The 22,242-nt window shown below is 45.2% G+C and overlaps 1 protein-coding gene across 3 annotated transcripts in view; it reads left to right on the forward strand.

The window, feature by feature from the left end:
* The window catches only part of CDH23 (cadherin related 23), a 914,269-nt gene that overhangs the window by 829,900 nt on the left and 62,127 nt on the right, over nt 1-22,242 (forward strand). For 2 of the 3 annotated variants that reach the window (XM_083146306.1, XM_083146304.1), the window contains exons 40-44: nt 7,367-7,500; nt 8,479-8,688; nt 12,147-12,254; nt 12,966-13,068; nt 14,650-14,775. In XM_083146306.1, coding sequence (XP_083002432.1) covers nt 7,367-7,500; nt 8,479-8,688; nt 12,147-12,254; nt 12,966-13,068; nt 14,650-14,775 — 681 coding nt within the window. The remainder of the gene's footprint in view (nt 1-7,366; nt 7,501-8,478; nt 8,689-12,146; nt 12,255-12,965; nt 13,069-14,649; nt 14,776-22,242) is intronic. The other variant, XM_083146305.1, reaches the window with a different exon arrangement.

Below are 22,242 nucleotides of genomic sequence, written 5' to 3' on the forward strand. Positions count from 1 at the left end.
AGGCACAGGTAAATCTATCTATCCATCTGTATATGACAATGACCTTAGGGGCCGTTTCAGATACACTCGTATCGGGCCGAATTCGTCCCCATCCCCGATGGTCATGGTTTGCGCATGTGCACACCCTTGGAGCAACCAGCTTTGGCGAGTTTCACACTCGCCAATCAGGTCGCTCCAGGAGGGGTGGGAAGCGGAGGGCAGGGGGCTGGAGCAGGGGAATAACCAGTGTGCTTGGGGCAGGTGGCTGATGTCACATAAATTTGGCCATCTCCAGCCAAGATAAAAGTCAGTCCAGACTGACTTTTTATCTGTGAATGGGGAAAAAAAATCATTCGATGGTCAGTGACCATCAAATGATTTTTCGCTTGTGCGGATGCATGCGAGGGGATGTGTAAGCATAAATATCCCCTCACATGCAAATTCAGTGTTTCGCATGAGGTGGGGAGGCGGGCATTTGGCCAGGTGGTGAATACCTGTTTGCTAGGCTGTGAACATACGCAGTCTAGCAAACAGGACTGAATCAGGCCCTTAGTTCTAGGGCATCCAGAGAAAAAGGCAATAGGTGGCAATCTTCATACTGTATTTGAAGTGCAACAGCGTACAAGTCGCCATACACACACACACACACATACACACACACACACACACACTACCAGTCCCTACACAGTGCACACATTACCTGCTCCAGTGACCTCAGGAGACAGCCAGAGGAAGAAGGATCAGCACTGCAGCAAAGACTCCTGCACTCAGCATCCAGCCCCAGGCAAAGTCGAGGGCATGGCCTAATCGCGGGCCCTCATGACCACGCCCCCTTTAGAAAAACTTCCCTATAATGTGTTTGGCTTCTTAAATTAGTGATCGGAAAGGTAAAGGAGAGAGGTGGGCAGGGACAGCCTGGGGTGCACCACAGCCAGCACACAAGGGGACTTCTACGTGACAAGGGGGTAATGCAGGCTACCTGGGGCTGGATTTGTATAAGAGACATGCATCAGTTGGTGGGGGTGTGCATCTCCCAGCCGCTAGACTCTACTAGACAAGTGTGTGTCACTCGGCTTGGGGAGTCCCTGGAAGGAGCTCTTGCTACATTCAGCGCACATATTCAAAGACACTCCGTCCTGCTCTCCCCAGCCCAGCTCTGTGACGACTCATCTGTTTAGGTTGCGGGGCGGGTAGTCACACGGGCGGGGCAGCACGCACAGACTGCACACACAGTGCACGCAGTGGGGGTAACACAGCTTATAGATGGGCCCCGGCCACGGCAGGGCTCTGGGGCCCCTCAGATCGCCGGGGCCCATCACACTTGTGTGGCAGTGCCCCTGTTCGGTGTGGTGCAAGATGGTGTACCTTAATCTGGAGCTGGTGACGGCGGCGGCTTCTGGATTCTTTGCGGCTTTTGCTGGAGAACCTGTGGCAGGGAACGGCACAACCCAAGGGACCCACAAAAGACAACGCTACTTCGGTTAGCAGCGACAAATATTTATTAAAGGAAAACAACTGCACTAGTCGCTGTGATATACTCGTACACATATGCAAACATCAATAAGAAAGATAAAAAAACACAAAGACAATGACATCAAAGAGAGCAATATTAAAGACAATAATATGACATCACTAGAATACTATACTGCACATATAACACAATACTGCACATATAACACAATACTGCACATATAACACAATACTGCACATACAACACTATACTGAACTATAGTCCCTGGTGCAAGGAAAACAGTCAATGAAGAAACGGTCCCACGCAGGAAGATCCTCACAAGTACAAGGGTAGGCCCTACCTTAGTGTGCACACTACTATATAAAGGCCAGAAAATATTAATGGTCCCCTATAACGGGGTACAGGCGAGTCCCCGTTACCTAGGGCAACTCCTTGCTAGACATACAACACAGGCTGTAGATATAGGCTTGGCAGTGGTGGCAAATCTGGCATGCAGCCAGAGGGGCGTTGCAGGTGTCTCTGGGCTGGTAATGTCGCAGGGTGATCAGCACCTCAATAACAGTTGTCCCCTATGCAGTGGAGAGCCACTTCAATAGCTGGGTAAAGTGGGCCAATGTGGGGTGCAGGCCAGCCTGGGGGTAGGGGAGCTCCTGTACCTTAACTCTCAGCTGCAGATGCCAGCTCCTGCTGGTCATGACTCTTCAGGGTCTCTCACTCCTCTCTGGGTCTCTCACTCCTCTCTGGGTCTCTCACTCCTCTCTGGGTCTCTCACTCCTCTCTGGGTCTCACTCTGCCTGGCATCTATCAGCAGCACCTGCTCTCCTCTTCAGTGCAGGACAGGGGAACAGCTTCTCCATTCACTGCACACACGCTGCTGGGCTTTCTCCTCTCTCTGCCTGAGCCTCTCCCTGCTCCAAGCATGTCTTCTCACTCTCTCCACACTTCCTCCCTCTCACCTTGTTGCTGGGATTACCTCTGACCTCTCAGCTTCCTGTCACAAGTGCAGGGGAGCTGGGACACTAGCTGTCTGTTAACCCCTCACAGCCCTGCTGTTTCTATAAAAATGCAGTTCTTTCTCTGAGCAGCATTAGCTGCAATTTACCTTCTTTGAGGGCACAGGGACACCTCTGGGGTGGACTGCCACACACCTCCCTGCTGGAAATTTGCCTGTCCGCAGGCAACTTACCCGGACCAACAATTTCTTGACAAAGTCCTGTCAATGTCCATGACAACATTCAAACGCTAAATGAAAACAGGTGCGATCAATTATACTGTACATTAAATAACAACTATAAGCATCACTACCTTCCTGCCACCTGATATCTAATGTGGGCTCCCCGGGACAACCATCCCTCCGCCACAGGTCTCCCATCCCTCTGCGGTCCAGGTGCTTCATCGACGTCCATGGATGGCGCCCACTCTCACGGCATACGACCGGCACTTAAGCACGTCTCGCCTCTTGATCTCGCCTCTTGGATCGCAGAATCGCCTGCTGTATCTGGAAGGCAAATTCTTCCCCGGAGATGGTTGTGTACTCGCCGTCCGTTACAGGCTTCCCATTGATGAAACAGGTCTCGGCCTTTTCATCTCTCTCTGCTGGTTCTATCTTGGCCTTGGGTTCAGGCAACGGTATAGCTGGTTCCACTTCTGATGGCTCCACGGTCTCTGTCACGGCCATATGGACCACAATTTTGGGGTTTCTCTCTGGTTCAGCCATTCTGACATTTCTTGGCCCTAGGTTCGCCGCTCGGTAATTGGCATCGTCCATCCTGGGCACATACTCCCGCGTCGGCTCTGGAATTTGAGGCCTGGTCGCTTTTTGCCAGTTCTGATGGACTGCCTCACTCCGCACGACCGGTTTCTTGCTTGACCTCGTGATGTCAGGTTCTGGTGGGCGGGGCATCTGTCCTGGTCGAGGAGGGTTGTCACTAAATCGGTCACTCTCGCCATTTACTTCCCTCAGTTCAGCTCTACTTCCGCTGTGGCTGTACTCTTGCTGGTAGTACGGTTGGGGTTCTCTATGACTTGGATAGTGTGCTGGGGTGCGTCTGTTACGTAGCACCGGTGTTCCATTCGGTCCAGTCACGTTGGCGGCCTTGGTGCCTTTCTTCCCGCTTGTCAATTCAAATTCTACGGCCTCACCGTTACTCAGGCTCCGGAAGCTGTTTTGGGGGTTGGCATGCTGGATGGCGGTATAGTGGACATACAAGCTATGGCCAGTGTCTGCGCGCTTAATGAATCCATATCCGCGTGGCACATCAAACCACAGAACACGACCTGTGATCCTTCTTGGGCCGGTTCGCGGCCTATTGGTCATCTGAGTTACACCGGATGCTCTTGACGCGTTCTGGAACACTGCCGGTGGACTACTTCTCCCATGCCATCTCACAGTCTGTGGGCATACATCGGCTCGGTCACTGTGTAGTCGTTCCGACCTCCATTGGCGATTCTGTTGCCATCTATGCCTTCTGCCACCTTCACGTTGCTGTCTTTCCTTTTCATCCTCCGCCCATTCCTGACGCATCTCACGGATCATCCTGGTCATTTCGGTCATCGCTTCGATGATGGCCCCAATCGAGTTCTGATTGGCTTGGGCTGGTGGAGTGGCGGTTCTTCGCATCTCCAGCGGTTCTATGTACTGCGATCGCCACATCTTGCCGTTCACAGGGGTCTTGTGCAATCCTGTTCGTGACGCCAAGTGTGGCAGTGCCCCTGTTCGGTGTGGTGCAAGATGGTGTACCTTAATCTGGAGCTGGTGACGGCGGCGGCTTCTGGATTCTTTGCGGCTTTTGCTGGAGAACCTGTGGCAGGGAACGGCACAACCCAAGGGACCCACAAAAGACAACGCTACTTCGGTTAGCAGCGACAAATATTTATTAAAGGAAAACAACTGCACTAGTCGCTGTGATATACTCGTACACATATGCAAACATCAATAAGAAAGATAAAAAAACACAAAGACAATGACATCAAAGAGAGCAATATTAAAGACAATAATATGACATCACTAGAATACTATACTGCACATATAACACAATACTGCACATATAACACAATACTGCACATACAACACTATACTGAACTATAGTCCCTGGTGCAAGGAAAACAGTCAATGAAGAAACGGTCCCACGCAGGAAGATCCTCACAAGTACAAGGGTAGGCCCTACCTTAGTGTGCACACTACTATATAAAGGCCAGAAAATATTAATGGTCCCCTATAACGGGGTACAGGCGAGTCCCCGTTACCTAGGGCAACTCCTTGCTAGACATACAACACAGGCTGTAGATATAGGCTTGGCAGTGGTGGCAAATCTGGCATGCAGCCAGAGGGGCGTTGCAGGTGTCTCTGGGCTGGTAATGTCGCAGGGTGATCAGCACCTCAATAACAGTTGTCCCCTATGCAGTGGAGAGCCACTTCAATAGCTGGGTAAAGTGGGCCAATGTGGGGTGCAGGCCAGCCTGGGGGTAGGGGAGCTCCTGTACCTTAACTCTCAGCTGCAGATGCCAGCTCCTGCTGGTCATGACTCTTCAGGGTCTCTCACTCCTCTCTGGGTCTCTCACTCCTCTCTGGGTCTCTCACTCCTCTCTGGGTCTCTCACTCCTCTCTGGGTCTCACTCTGCCTGGCATCTATCAGCAGCACCTGCTCTCCTCTTCAGTGCAGGACAGGGGAACAGCTTCTCCATTCACTGCACACACGCTGCTGGGCTTTCTCCTCTCTCTGCCTGAGCCTCTCCCTGCTCCAAGCATGTCTTCTCACTCTCTCCACACTTCCTCCCTCTCACCTTGTTGCTGGGATTACCTCTGACCTCTCAGCTTCCTGTCACAAGTGCAGGGGAGCTGGGACACTAGCTGTCTGTTAACCCCTCACAGCCCTGCTGTTTCTATAAAAATGCAGTTCTTTCTCTGAGCAGCATTAGCTGCAATTTACCTTCTTTGAGGGCACAGGGACACCTCTGGGGTGGACTGCCACACTTGTCCCCCTTGACCCCCCCTGTCGCCGGCCCTGCCCAGCTGTCTACCTGTCCCACTTTTTGCGGGAACATCATGTTTTTTGGGGGAAAGTTCCCACGTCCTGCCCGGAGTCGGCAAGCAGTGTCCCACGGTGGAGGGGCCAGAAGGGAGTCCTACCCTGTCACCCGTCAACAGATGCTGTGCTCACAGCATCTATTCATGCCCCCACCATGGGCGTTGATTACGTGGGTGCTCCCGGGCCTGAGCACCCACAGTAAATATTAAGCATCCACCAGGCCCATCAGCACGTCAGACTGCAGGCAAGAGTACAGCACAAGCTGATGTCAAACTGCGCAGTACAGCCTGTACAGGGCTGACGTCAAACCGCGCAGTACAGCCTGTACAGGGCAGAGCCCATCGGGAAGGAGCTAACCTCACACCACGGGCAGAAGTACAGGGCAGCGTGCGGCAGGAGATATATCACTATATATGCGTTCACTATATCAGCAGTGTCTCTCAGCCATGCTGGTGTAGGATTGTGCATTTGGTCTGTGATGTACAGTGTATTCATGTGAGTATTAATACTAAATCATTTTGGTGGCATTGATTACTTTCAATGCATTTCATGGTGTGTATCGTTACATTGTGCCATAATGTTTAAAAAGGGGAACTCTGCTGCTGTAATGTGTAACAAGGGGAGGTTATGGATCATTTGGTCGACCATAAGTTAGTCAACAGTCATTAGGTGGACACCACTAGGTCGACATGCTGAAAAGTCGACATGGGTCTAGGTCGACATGGAACAAAGTGGTCGACATGGGGTTTTTTCACTGTTTTTTGACCCGACATATGTCAGCAAATGTCGGGTTATCCTTGTTGACCTAATGACCATATCCTCAAGGGGAACTCTGCTGCCATAATTTGAATATTGGAGATTCATCATATAAATTGGTATTATTTTGTGGCCACGCCCCTTCCACTCCCCTATATTTTTGGCTTGTGCACCCACCAGCAAAAACCTAAATCGGCACCTATGACCCCCACATCGGTGAATCCGGGCGCATGGCCCCGCAGGAGCATGGCCAGTATAGGCCAGGCCTCTTCCCACTAGACCACACCCCCAACATTTTCGGACACGCCTCCTGTGTGCAACAGCATCCCTCCTCAAAGTTTGGAGGTATGAGTATAGCTAAGACATAGTATAAGTAGAATATGTGAAAATAAACCTAATTATATATAGTATAAGCAGGCTTTTGTATATTCAGAGACCTATTTGTACTTACTGTAAGTATACTTACCTGACCACTGTCAGTGATTCTCTCCTATAGGATGCCATCATTGGTATTCTGACAGCCACAGCCTCATCCTTGGCTCACCCACAATAATACATTAATGTCACTGATACAAGGGGATACGGTCAATTTCCCAGCGGTCGGAATCCCGGTGTTCAAAATCCCGATGCTGTAATCCCGACCATCGAAATCCCGAAACTTTCTCCCTCCGTGGGTGTCCACATCCCCCCCTTGTCGGGATTTCGCCGGCCGGTATTCCGGCCGCCGGGTTTCCAACCTGCGGGATTCCATACCGAATCAGATACAAGGATGCTGTCAGTAAATATAATAATAATAATACATGAATACACTAATATAATCCAGTCAAACTAGTCTGAATGCAAATTTATTTTCTCAGTATTGATTATAGCCAAAATTATATATATATATTTGTTTAGATATGGTATCAATTTTAGTTTAAGTTTATAAAACACTATAGCAAAAACACTGTATATTATGATTTCCCACTGATAGCCCAATCCGAGGTTGCTTCTAAATGTGTGGCACAAGATTACCTGTATTTTCTATATATTGTGCATTATCACTCAGAGGTAAAGGACTTCAATTTAAGATGAATTGTCCTGTAACATTATTATACTTACAATAAATGATTGAACTGCTTTCCTTGAATAGGGGAGTTTGTAATATCCTCAGTCGAGGGTGATTTGAGAGTTCGAAAGGATTACGAACTGGATCGAGAGAACATTGCTTTCTACAACATTACTATAATGGCAAAGGACAGAGGCAGCCCACCATTCAGTGCCACGGTAAAGTCCTCTCTACTGCTTTCTGTGGTGTATATATTACTAGTCACATCTGCATCTTGTGGAACTACCTTGCTATAGATTCCTATCCTTGAGTATCCCTCCTGTTATCCCCATAGATTGTAAACTTGCGAGCAGTGCCCTCCTACCTCTATGTCGGTCTGTTATTATTACCCAGTTTGTTTGATCACTGTTGTTTCCAATGGAATATGCTGTGCTATATAATAATAAGAAACTGTAAATATATAAATAGATCTGCAATATAGAAGTGCAAAGTTTATCAATAACATGTTCTTAGCGCCTTACAAAACAATGTTGTTGTTTTGTTAAATAATTGTAATTTTTATATTATGGGCTAGATTTATCAAATTTTAGAGAGTGATAAGGTACAAGCCAATCCGCTCTTAACTGCCATGTTACAGGGTTGAAACCGGACAGGAGTTGATTGGTTGGTACTTTCTCTCTCCAAGCTTTTGATAAATGTAGCATAATGGGTGAGATGTACTAAGCCAGTGATGGCTAACCTTGACACTCCAGCTGTTGTTGAACTACAAATCCCAGCATGCCCTGCTACAGTTTTACTATTTGGCCATGCTAAAACTGATGCAGGGCAGGCTCGGATGTTTAGTTCAACAACAGCTGGAGTGTCCAGGTTAGCCATCACTGTACTAAGCCTTGAAAAGTGATAGAATGGAGAGTGATAAACCACTAACCAATCAGCTCCTACCTGATATTTTTCAAACACAGCCTGTGACATGGCAGTTAGCAGCTGATTGGCTGGTGGTTTATAACCATCCATTGTAGCACTTTTCAAGGTTAGTACATCAGTACCTCTATATTATAGTTTTAATGTTTTTAAATCTATATTGTATATCTTAATTTAATTATTTATTGAAAGTGGAAGCAGACTGGGAACCTATGTTGGACACTGATGTAACGCATAAATTCTGGAGATAATTTATGCTTCTTCCTCCCATATAGACCGTTGTTGATGTGCGTGTATTAGACATTAATGACAACGATCCTGTTATCCTCAACCTCCCGTTAAATATAACCATCAGTGAGAAAACACCTGTATCAACTCCTATAACCAGAATCCTGGCTAGTGACGCTGACACTGGGCGTAATGCCCTTCTGACCTATAACATAACTGCAGGGAATGGAGAGAATACCTTTTTCATCAATGAGAATGTAAGTCTATAATATAAATGTCTGCAAATATTGTCAGTGATTTAAGTTTCCAACAATAGAAAATATGTATAGCATTTGTGATTTGAAACCATGGATACAGTACACTGCAGCTCAAATTTTACAGAACTTTGTGAGTGAATCAGACATGGACACAGTTTGCATTGATTCTGCGTGATAATATACTAATGCTTCACTTATGTAAATAGACACCTGGGGGGGGGGGATTTAATAGGATGGGAGATTCAGAAAGTGAGAGATTTGGTAAGAAATCTCCAGGTTTTTTTTAAAGCGGCAATCAAACCAGTTTGATTTTGAATGTAAATGATTGCCGCTTTAAGAAAAACTGTAGATTTCTTACCGAGGGTGAAATGTAATAGGATGAGAGATTCAGAAAGTGAGATATTTGGTAAGAAATCACCAGTTTTTTTAAAGCGGCAATCATTTACACTGCAAAGCCAGTTCATTTTTGCAGTATAAATGATTGCCGCTTTAAAAAAAACCTAGAGATTTCCCACCCATCAATGGCAAAAGTATTCTACATTGGCCATAAACCGTGGATAATTTCAAATCATTGATGGTCGATGGCCATCCCTAAGTCTGGTGACTTGTGGCATTCACCCATCACCTACAACCATGTTTCCTTACAGTCACATGTATAACAACCCTAGGGGGGATGCTCTAACATCTGCGCCCTCTTACCGCCGCACATCGCCCCCCATCGCATACATCATTATCGCATATGCTCTAACATATGCGATAATTATGGCAAAAGACAGCTCTTGCGTTAAGAGCTGTTCTTTGCGGTGGGAGACAGCGGGTCACATTGGATCCTGCCGGCTCCCCCCTCCCTCCCTTACCCGGCGCTGCTGCAGCTGCGCCGGGCTCTCCTTCTCCCTGCACCCGGAAGAGGATCTTAGGGAGGGAGGAGGAGGAGGTCACAGGTCCGAGCAGCGGACAAGTGAGGCACACACAAGTGAGGGGGGGTCGATGAGGCATCACCAGATTTTTATGGCGATGCCCCCCCGTCGTGATAACGCGGCGGGGGATGCTTAGAGCATACCAAAATGCGGTAAAAACCCTGATAACTGGGTTTTTGCCGAATTTTTAGTTTAGAGAATCTCCCCCATTGTCTGTACCAGAACTGGACAAAACCCTGGAACAACGGACCGGACAGGCTCTATTTGTGAAATTGATATTCTGGATCTTGTAGAGTCAGGGAGTGCTGGTGAGAGCTGTCACCTGTGAGATGGGGAAGGAAAGAATACAGCACCCATGTATGGTCCCGACCAGTGGTCTCCAACCTTTTTTGGGTCGGGAGCTACTCGCGACAAAATAAACCGCCCGAAGAGCTACTAAAGTAAAAAATGTTAAAAAATCTGCATAATATGCCACACACACAATGCCCATTATACATATGCCCAACAACGTGATACTCCGTTATACATATGCCACACACCGTGATGCCCATTATACATATGCCACACCGTGATGCTCCATTATACATATGCCCCACACCGTGATGCTCCATTATACATATGCCCAACAACGTGATACTCCGTTATACAAATGCCCCACACCGTGATGCTCCGTTATACATATGCCACACACCGTGATGCCCATTATACATATGCCACACTGTGATGCTCCATTATACATATGCCCCACACCGTGATGCTCCATTATACATATGCCACACACCGTGATGCTCCATTATACATATGCCACACACCGTGATGCCCATTATACATATGCCACACCGTGATGCTCCATTATACATATGCCACAATGTGAAGCTCCATTATACAAATGCCCCACAGTGTGATGCTCCATTATACATATGCCACACACACAATGCCCATTATACATATGCCCAACAACGTGATACTCCGTTATACAAATGCCCCACACCGTGATGCTCCATTATACATATGCCACACACCGTGATGCCCATTATACATATGCCACACCGTGATGCTCCATTATACATATGCCACACCGTGATGCTCCATTATACATATGCCACACCGTGATGCTCCATTATACATATGCCACACCGTGATGCTCCATTAATCATATGCCACACACTGTGATGCTCATTAAACATATGCCACACACTGTGATGCTCATTAAACATATGCCACACAAATGATGCCCATTACACATATGCCCCACACCTTGATGCTCATTAATTAATAATCATTAAGGTATCTGGGGCATATGCCACACATGATGCCCATTATACAAATGCCCCACAGCGTGAAGCTCATTATTAATGAGCATCAAGTGTGTGGCATCGTGTGTGGCATATGCCCCACACACCTTGATGATTATTAATTAATGAGTATCAAGGTGTGGGGCATATGTTTAATGGACATTATTTGTGTGGCATATGTTTAATGACTCATTAAACATATGCCATACACATGATGCCCATTATACCTGTGGCGTCGATAAGTGCGGCAACCCGTGGACAAACAGTGCGCGGTGACGGGCGGGAACTCACTCAGGTCCGTGCGCTGCTGGGGAAACCTCTCCCTTCGCTCCCGGGCTGTCAGTCACTCCAGGGTCCCTATCTGCAGTCTGTCGCCGGTACGCCGCCGTGTTACCGCATACACACCAACACGGCCAATGCGTGGCAGGAGGACTCCGCCCACGCGTGCTCCTGCTGTGCTAGATGCCGCGAGGCGCATGCTGCTGCTGCGCCCGTGCCGCTTGATGGCGCTTAGAGGCGGTCGCACTCACCCTGCCCAGTCGCCGCCATTACACGAGCGGCAGCGGGGACTGGAGTCCCCGAGCTACTCTAAAACACCCGGCGAGCTACCCGTCGCTCGCGAGCGACGGGTTGGCGAACGCTGGTCCAGACTGTTCTGGTTTTTACTACGTCCCCTGACCAAACAGGGTCTCCTTCCCCATCTCCCAGATGACAGCTGTCACAGGCACCCTGGATGAGACATCCCCAAGACAGGCACTCCCTAAAGTGGACACTACAAGCTCCGGAATAGCAGTTTCAGGAATGAAGCCAGTACGGTCTGGCTTTTCAGGGTCTGGTTCTGGTTTTTACCTATTCCCATCCATCCCTAAGCACAGCCATTGGATAACTTGCATACTTTTGAGTAACCTTCAGGATTGTTAGGCTGTTCAAGCTTGCGGGACCAAGAAATCTGTGTCAGAAAATGCAGAGCTCGGCCTCAGTGATTTAGCAAAATGTGGGCCACATGCCCTCTGTTTTGAAGAGCAGTCTCCGTCGCCACCCCCCAAATGGCTTCAGCATATCAATTATGCTGTGGCAATGTGAGTACACCAGTCAGGCCCTTTATGTATTGAATATCACCTCAGAAATGTAAGTGTGCAAACCTTGATTCATTGACCAAACATCTTTTTATGGTCAGTACTACTTTTAAGTTTGTGTCTGTTACTTACAATGTTCATGCTGTTATTTCTACACTTTTTTCTTTCAGTCTGGAATAGTTTATGTGAATCGCCAGCTGGACAGAGAGAAGGTTTCTGAGTACAGGCTAACAGTGACTGTGAAGGACAATCCAGAAAATATCCGGAACTCTAGAAGGGTGAGGTTACATTTAAGAGCAGGGCTGCCCTCAAAAATTGTGCTGCCCGGGACTAAAAAAATAGGCTGGACACATTCCCCGAACACCCTGAATGCCTGGTGATACCTGTGTCGGCAGTACTGGCTGCATTTCCCAACCTCTACATTGCTTCAAGGGAAATTTGAACTTTGTTTATGACAAATAATGGGGCAGATGTATTAAGCCTTAACAAGAGATAAATGCAAGAGTGATAAAGAGAGCTACACATCCAGCCAATCACCTGCTAACTGCCATGTTACAGGCTGTGTTTGAAAAAAGTCAGTAAAGAGCTGATTGGCTGGATGTTTATCTCTCTTTATCACCCTTGCATTTATCTCTTGTTGAGGCTTAATACCCCTATATGTTAGAAACTCCAGTCCTGGGCCCCCTATCTGCCTGGGCCCGGGTCTGGAGTGCCTGCCCTGTTGAAGAGAACTTTGATTACATTTGCTATGTACCATGTATATTTATTCTTACAGTATGTACTGTACATTCACCTGCAACCTATGTTTATCAACGTGGGCATAGTTTTTCATCATTTCCTCATGTCTGAAGCAGTGAAATGTGTTTTTTCAGGCTGCTGTTACTAATGTACCCCACAGTCCACAGCTTATGTTGTTGGCATGGAGATTACTTTGTGAAGCTGAGACATTATGCAGTTTGTGAACTAGACTTGTCTGTTTCTCTGATCAGGATTTCGACCTGTTGATTGTGACGATCTCCGACGAGAATGATAACCGACCTGTGTTCTCTCAGGGATCCTATCAGGCAGAGATCATGGAGAACTCTCCAGCAGGTAGTATAGACTATAAGTAAAGGCTGTTCTATTACGTTGAAATGGTTTCTTTTCAATAGTGAAAAGAACAATAATTATATACTTAATACACAACTTAGAAAGAGGCCATTGAATTCAAATATTGTGTTCCTTCTCCCAAAATCTTAAAAATGAATCAATAAAAGCAGTGCACCATAATGGGAGGTCAAGAGAGGAGTTTTAACCCCTTCCCCACTATTGTGCTTAAATATTTACTACACTAGTAAGCCCGCTTGAAGCAAAAGCTTCGAAAGCTAGTCTGCTACCTTCTGTGTTTGTGCATGTGTGAGAAAGAGATGTAGTTTCACTCTCTGCCATCAGATGGCAGTGTTTCGGAGACTCACGGACACTAGACATATATATAGATGATAATGCAGAATATGCTGATGTGTATATAATGGCAGACATGCCTGTACTAATATAATGGTGGACAGGCTTTATTCACTACTGCCCGTGGTACATACTGTATTTTATATTTACAGTGATTGTTCAATGCACTATTCCATATGTATCTGTTAATTAGGCTTCACAACAACTTACATGTAATACTTTTGCTGATTGAACCCCTGCTGTGTGCTGGCCTCCCAGATCAATGATTCTTATGCCTTAGTAATTCCAAATTTTAAGAAATTACTAGAAGCAACGTTTTTTTACGACCACTCACTATTTCGGAATACTGCAAATGGATTACCCTACCAGGCATAGACAATCCATTCTTTTGCACTGTATTTGCACTGTATTTTGCAGACTGTATACTGTCCTGCAAAGTACATGCTGTAGGTATTATACATAACTTGTGCCTGGCAGTGTGGTAGCAACATTTATCATTTAACCGTTATCACTATGTCACAAGAATGCCTCATTTGGGGCCAGATGCACTAAGCTTCAAAAGTGATAAAATGGAGAGTGATACACAACCAACCAATCCGCTCCTGTATGACATTTTTCAAACACAGTCTGTGACATGGCAGGTAGGAGCTGATTGGCTGGCTGTTTATTACTCTCCATTTTATCACTTTTGAAGCTTAGTGCATGTTGTGCTTGAAGTGTAAACTTCCATGACTGTGATTATAACACAGAAATGTGCTTTGAGTAGATTAAAGCAATATAATAGATAAGCACTAATTACGGTATATCAATAATTCCTACTGAACTTGTTTCACATGGTATCTGGGTGTTCATAATTGAATGTTTATCTATTTAGAGATATAACAAGAACACAAGTAGACCTGAGAAGAGGTCATCAAGATTTCTGCAATCCAAGCCTTAATATTTCTATGCCAAATCTCCACATGCATAAGGACTGATCATTATATTTATTTCCCTACAGGACCGTCTGGGTCAATTCAGTCTGCTACGGCTACAACAGCCTGAGCCATCACTAAAGCATATGTGTTTGGGCCTCATTGTATATCTCTCATTCATTATTACTGTTTGTCACAGCAATTCATGGGATTTGTTGGGTATAAGGGGGGGGGGGGGGGGGGCACAAAAATTGAAGTGATCTACAGAGGCTCATTGTGACATCTGTTTTCAAGATTCTGACTCTCATGTTTGATCTAGGCTCACCCATCAATGTCCTGAATGGACCTATTCTAGCTTTAGATAATGACCTAGGACCGAATGCCCTGGTGTCATATCGTCTACTTGGGTCTCAAATGGATCTGTTTACCATGCACAACAGCACAGGTAAGACTGTATTCACGTTATGCACTGCTCAATAAAAGTTACTCAGGAGTTGTAAGCACTGCTAAATATAACATAAATATAGTACTATGAAGGACATCTTTGATGTCATCATGCTATAAACAGTTTGAAGTGTTACAATTGCATAGGAACTAGGGACCGATTTACAAAGTGATGATCTTGGTATCACTTGTTGCTAATATTAAAGGGCATTCCAGCCAGTCAGGTCCTAACTGTCATGTGTTGGAAAAATGAGAGGAGCTGTTTGGTTGGAGCACCATTTAACATTAGTAATAAGTGATAACAAGAACATCACTCATTATTAAATGTGGCCCTTGATGTTGTATTTGTGTTATAATTAAGTGCACCTACAGTGTTATTGTTTTACTATTTCTGCCTGTCAGTAATATAGAGTTCATTCTAGCACCCTGCATCTTTCAAAATCTGTGCAGTTCCTCTTCCCTGCATGAGGTGTCGCTCTCTGCTGTGGCACTTCTAGCATATGTCTGGTCGGGATACGGTCATTTGGTCTACAACAACTAGGTCGACAAGCAGCAAGGTCAACATGGTTCGAGGTCAACATGGGTTAGATCGAAACAAACGGGGGTTTTACCCATTTATCAATGTGGCAGGTTTTTCTCCATAATAATCTGATGTGTATACAGGGAATACGGTTGTTAGGTCGACAGCACTAATGTTGACATGCATTGGGTTGACCACTAAAGGTCAACATGTCTGAAGATCGACAAGGTCATTAGGTTGACATAGGCTTTTTCACCTTTTTTTTTTAGCAGATATGTGCCGACAGGCGGTATTTCATGCCCTACCATCCACTAGTGTGTGGAGGGAGAATAAAATACTGTGCCAAGCGTAGCGAGGCATCGTGCCTGAAGCATGGCGACCACAACGTTCCGGTCTCCATGTTGACTCTGTCAACATTCGGGACAAAAATACCCAATGTCGACCTTGCCCATGCGACCTAATGCATGTGTCCACCTAATGACCCTGTCGACCGAACCCCATGTCGACCTTCAGAGTGACATGTTGACCTTGATGCATGTCGACCTTTAGTGGTTGACCCAATGCATGTTGACCTTTGTGCTGTCAACCCTATGACCCATACCCATATACAGATAGAAATTTGCACCTTATTTAATCTAGTTCTAAAAGTGGGTGACAGAAACAGAAGCAGAGGCTCAGAAAGAAAATGTGACACACATGGTCAAAAAGATGGATGGAAGACAGAAGTGTGCAGGGGAAGAGAGCAGGGCCACCCTAGCAGCAAGGCCCCGGGGACAGGAAGAGAACGTTGGGTCATTAGCGAAGTCCTCTGTCACCTGTACATGCAGCTCAATCTGAGGATATCGTCAATGTCTGCCATACTCCTGGATGTGGCCACTGACGATATCATTCATAAAATCGCTTGGTGTGTATCGTTTTCCCAAAAGTTCAGAGGAAATCGCTGACGATGGCATCAATTCCAATGTCATCTAATGTGTCATCTAGCTTTCCACACCAGTGTAGGTAGATAGTTCACATATGGGAGATTTGTCCACAAACTACAAGGATGCCTAGGTTCATTGAGAGGTTGAAAATGCTCTAGATGTACAAAGCGTGAAGCCCCATACACACTTAACGATTCCTCTCCGCCATCGATATTGGTGGCGGTGGGGTGGCGGCACCAACCAGTGGGGTGGTAGTGGGGTGGCGGCATCAGCAACTGCATACACACACTTGCCGATGCAGGGCGCGAGGGGAGTGACATTAACCCCTTCCCGCCGCAGCCAGTTTTTGCCTTCCTGACAGAGCCCTTTTTTTCAAATCTGACATGTATCACTTAAGTGGGGATAACTTTTTTTTGCTTTTACTTATCCCAGTGATTTTGAGATTGTTTTCTCGTGACACATTGTACTTCAAGTTAGTGGTAAATTTTCGTCGATACAGTCTGTGTTTTTTTGTGAAAAATACCAAAATGTCGTAAAAAAATGGAAAATTTAGCAATTTTCAAAATGTTAAATTTTCTGCTTGTGAGACAAATAATCATACCACTCAAAATAGTTAATAACTAACATAGACCATATGTCTACTTTATGTTGCCATCATTATTTCAACCTCCTTTTAATTTTTTTGGACACTAGGAGGCTTAAAATATGAATAGCAAATTCTCAAATTTTCAAGAAAATTTCAAACACTGATTTTTTTAGGGACCAGTTCAGTTCTGATGTGACTTTGAGGGACTTGTATGTGAGACACCCCCATAAATGATGCCATTTCAAAAACTGCACCCCTCACAGTATTCAAAACAGCATTTTGGAAGTTTGTTAACCCTTTAGGTGTTTCACAGGAATTAAAACAAAGTGTAGGTGAAATTTCAAAATTTCATTTTTTTTGCAGATTTTCAATTTTAATACATTTTTCTAAGGAACACAGTACATTTTACTAGAGAAATGTGACTAAAAATTGATTCCCCCAATTCTTTTGTTTTCATAAATATCCTATATGTGGCCCTAGTGTGCACGTTGACCAAACCACAGGCTTCATAATGGAAGGAGCACCTACTTGATTTTGGAGCCTCCTTTTTATGAGATTATTTTTTAGGCACCATGTAGGTTTCTAGGCACCATAAGATGCTAAAAGTTAGGAACCCCCCCACAAGTGACCCCATTTTGCAAACTACACCCCTCAGGGAATTCATCTAGGGGTATAATGTACATTTCAAACCCCCAGGGGTTTCACCAATTGTGGTACAAATGAAAATGAAAAATTAAATTTTTTACACAAAAATGCAGTTCTGGCTCAAAATTTTTCATTTTCACAAGGAATAAAGGAGACAAAGCACCCCAAAATCTGTGCCCCAATTTCTCCCGAGTACGGCAATGCCTCACATGTGACCAAAAAATACCATTTGGGTGCATGGCAGGACTCAGAAGGGAAGGAGTGATTTTTGTATTTTGCAGCTCAGATTCTGGTGGAATTTTGGTGGGTGCTATGTCGCATTAGCAAGACCCCCAAAGCACCAATACAGTGGAAGCCCCCCACAAGTGACCCCATTTTGCAAACTACACCCCTCAGGGAATTCATCTAGGGGTATAGTGTACATTTCAAACCCCCAGGGGTTTCACCAATTTTGATACAACTGGGCTGTGCAAATGAAAAATTACATTTTTTTACACAAAAATGCAGTTCTGGCTCAAAATTTTTCATTTTCACAAGGAATGAAGGAGACAAAGCACCCCAAAATCTGTGCCCCAATTTCTCCCGAGTACGGCAATGCCTCACATGTGACCAAAAAATACCATTTGGGTGCATGGCAGGACTCAGAAGGGAAGGAGTGATTTTTGTATTTTGCAGCTCAGATTCTGGTGGAATTTTGGTGGGTGCTATGTCGCATTAGCAAGACCCCCAAAGCACCAATACAGTGGAAGCCCCCCACAAGTGACCCCATTTTGCAAACTACACCCCTCAGGGAATTCATCTAGAGGTATAGTGTACATTTCAAACCCCCAGGGGTTTCACCAATTTTGATACAACTGGGCTGTGCAAATGAAAAATTACATTTTTTTACACAAAAATGCAGTTCTGGCTCAAAATTTTTCATTTTCATAAGGTATAAAGGAGAAAAAGCACCCCAAAATCTGTGCACCAATTTCTCCCGAGTATGGCAATGCCTCACATGTGACCAAAAAATACCATTTGGGTGCATGGCAGGACTCAGAAGGAAAGGAGTGATTTTTGTATTTTGCAGCTCAGATTCTGGTGGAATTTTGGTGGGTGCTATGTCGCATTAGCAAGACCCCCAAAGCACCAATACAGTGGAAGCCCCCCACAAGTGACCCCATTTTGCAAACTACACCCCTCAGGGAATGCATCTAGGGGTATAATGTACATTTCAAACCCCCCGGGGTTTCACCAATTGTGGTACAACTGGGCAGTGAAAATGAAAAATTAAATTTTTTACACAAAAATGCAGTTCTGGCTCAAAATTTTTCATTTTCACAAGGAACGAAGGAGACAAAGCACCCCAAAATCTGTGCCCCAATTTCTCCCGAGTACGGCAATGCCTCATATGTGAAAAAAAAATACCATTTGGGTGCATGGCAGGACTCAGAAGGGAAGGAGTGATTTTTGTATTTTGCAGCTCAGATTCTGGTGGAATTTTGGTGGGTGCTATGTCGCATTAGCAAGACCCCCAAAGCACCAATACAGTGGAAGCCCCCCACAAGTGACCCCATTTTGCAAACTACACCCCTCTGGGAATTCATCTAGGGGTATAATGTACATTTCAAACCCCCAGGGGTTTCACCAATTGTGGTACAACTGGGCAGTGAAAATGAAAAATTAAATTTTTTACACAAAAATGCAGTTCTGGCTCAAAATTTTTCATTTTCACAAGGAATGAAGGAGACAAAGCACCCCAAAATCTGTGCCCCAATTTCTCCCGAGTACGGCAATGCTTCATGTGTGACCAAAAAATGGCAGGACTCAGAAGGGAAGGAGTGATATTTGGATTTTGCAGCACAGATTCTGGTGGAATGTTGGTGGGTGCTATGTCGCATTAGCAAGACCCCCAAAGCACCAATACAGTGGAACCCCCCACAAGTGACCCCATTTTGCAAACTACACCCCTCAGGGAATTCATCTAGGGGTATAGTGTACATTTCAAACCCCCAGGGGTTTCACCAATTTTGATACAACTGGGCTGTGCAAATGAAAAATTACATTTCTTTACACAAAAATGCAGTTCTGGCTCAAAATTTTTCATTTTCATAAGGTATGAAGGAGAAAAAGCACCCCAAAATCTGTGCCCCAATTTCTCCCGAGTACGGCAATGCCTCACATGTGACCAAAAAATACCAGTTGGGTGCATGGCAGGACTCAGAAGGGAAGGAGTGATTTTTGGATTTTGCAGCTCAGATTCTGGTGGAATGAATGGTGGGTGCTATGTGGCATTAGCAAGACCCCCGAAGCACGGTGAAATGATGAACCTAATAATCCATAGATGTGTGGTATATTTTAAAACACTCCTTTATACATAGGCCGGGTTTGTCGGGGCAAGTGTCACACTGGAAAATAGTTTGCTTTCTTATTCCCTTTTTATAGCAAACTTTGCAACTTTTTTGTGTCCTGCCCTTTTTTCCAGTGGAGGGGATTTCATCAGGAAAATGCTGCCCTGGTACAATACGGGGGCCAGTACTAGAAGTACTGGGGCCCTCTGCCTGCTGGTTCCCAAATATTAGGCCCTTTATGACTTCCTCTTGAAAGTGCATAAATGTCCCCCTCTGGCTGGTAGAACGGAATAGCACGTAAGCGTTATACAGTGCCATCTGGATGATATACACGGCCAGCTTCTTGTACCAGATTTTTGTTTTCCGCAGGGCACTGTACGGCTTCAGTACCTGATCTGAAAGATCCACTCCGCCCATGTACTTATTGTAATCCAGGATACAAATAGGTTTTGAGGTGTGGGTACTGGTACCTCGTACAGGGACGGAGGTGGTACTGTCTCCGTGAATTGTTGTCAGTATAAGGACATCCCTCTTGTCCTTATATTTGACCAACAACATATTTTCGGTGGATTGTGCCCTGCTTTCACCCCTTCTCATTACTTGGGCAATGTGCGTTTTTGGGAGGCCTCTTTGGTTCTTGCGCACAGTACCGCAAGCTGCTGTACCTCTTGAACCAAGGGCCTTAAACAGGGGGATGCTAGTGTAAAAGTTATCCACATAGAGGTGATAACCTTTATCCAGGAAGGGGTGCACTAAATCCCAGACAATTTTTCCACTAACACCTACGAGGGAGGGGGGGCATTCTGGCGGTTCAATTCTTGAATCCTTCCCTTCATATAAACTAAACCTGTGGGTGTACCCTGAGGTGCTTTCACACAGCTTATACATTTTTATGCCATACCTTGCCCTCTTATTGGGAAGGTACTGGCGGAATTTAACCCTTCCTTTAAAATGTATAAGGGACTCGTCTATGCAAATGAATTTATCTGGGATGTACATCTCTGCAAATTTGGCACTGAAATGATCAATGACCGGCCTGACTTTGAATAGCCGGTCAAAGGTGGGATCATCTCTGGGTGGGCACTGTGCATTATCGTTGTAATGCAAAAATTTAAGGATTAACTCAAAACGAGTCCGGGTCATGGCCATACGGTAAAGTGGGGTGCTGTACAGAACATCTGTACTCCAATATTGCCTAATTTCTGGCTTTTTTACTATGCCCATATGAAACACCAGACCCCAAAATGTCATCATCTCTACTGCATCTACAGGGGTCCACCTAGCAAATGATGACGTGGGGTTTTGAGCAATAAACTGCTGGGCATATAAATTAGTTTGGTCCACCATTAAATTTATAAAATCATCAGAGAAAAATAATTTGAAAAAGTCAATTTCTCTGAGACCTGTGGAATCAAATTGGATTCCTGGGATGGCCAAAAACTCAGGAACCTGGGGCTCAAAATTGTCTGGTGGTGGGGTCCATACGAGATCAATTATTGGGGGGGTCTCAGCTGCTCTACGGGGGCGTCTTTGAGGGGGTCCCTCATCACTAGAGGAGGAAGAGGAGCTTAAGATGAATCCTTCAAATTCCCCGCTTGCATCACTGGCTGTGTCAGAGTCAGAGGCAAGCATGGCATATGCCTCCTCCGCTGAATACATTCTTCTGGATGACTGGGATGACATTTGGGATGACATTTGGGATGCCATTTTTATTTTTGTGTTTCTGGTAGTGAAATGTTTCAACACGTGTATAGTGTAGAGGGGGTACAAACTTTATTTCAACCCGGGGGGGTATGTAGTGTGTAGTGTGTATGTAGTGCAGAAAAAAAAAAGGTCCTGCGCCAAAAATTGAGCACAGATGTTGGTCAGTAACGTCCGTCACTGAACAGCGCTCAAAGGCAACAGGAATTTGATCAAAAAAAAAAAAAAATAGATCAACCCTGTGCCGAAAAAGCTGATCAGTGATGTACGTCACTGATCAGCGCACAGTGGCCACAGGACACCCACAAAATCACAGTGTGTGTAAAAAAAAAAATTAAAAAAAGACCCCACAGACCCCACGCTCATCATTAACGATATGTAGTGTATACACTAGGCGATATTGTAAACACTATCTTAAATGTCACATTCCAGTTCAATCTCCTATTACTTTATTAACACCCTCATAATTGGTAAGTACTGCTCAGTTTAGCCTCTTCCATTTTCTAAATGAAGTATGAGATTGCAGAGTTGTCATTTTAGGAAAAAATATATTTATTTGTTACCTTTTGGACTCTTGAAGGTTTTTGATTAAATTGCATCTAACAATGTGCTTCTCTTAAGTGCATTTGGAAGAATCAAAATGTGTTGCACTTCACATATATAATCAGAACTATCTCCACTCTTCTTTGAAATGGTTTGAAAGTTTGATGCTGTCTCAAAGTGCTCTTGAGTCCAAAAAAATATTCCCTGATTACCTCTAAAT

Source organism: Crinia signifera, chromosome 6 (assembly GCF_055691185.1).
Source record: "Crinia signifera chromosome 6, ASM5569118v1, whole genome shotgun sequence".
In the NCBI taxonomy this organism is placed as follows: domain Eukaryota; kingdom Metazoa; phylum Chordata; class Amphibia; order Anura; family Myobatrachidae; genus Crinia; species Crinia signifera.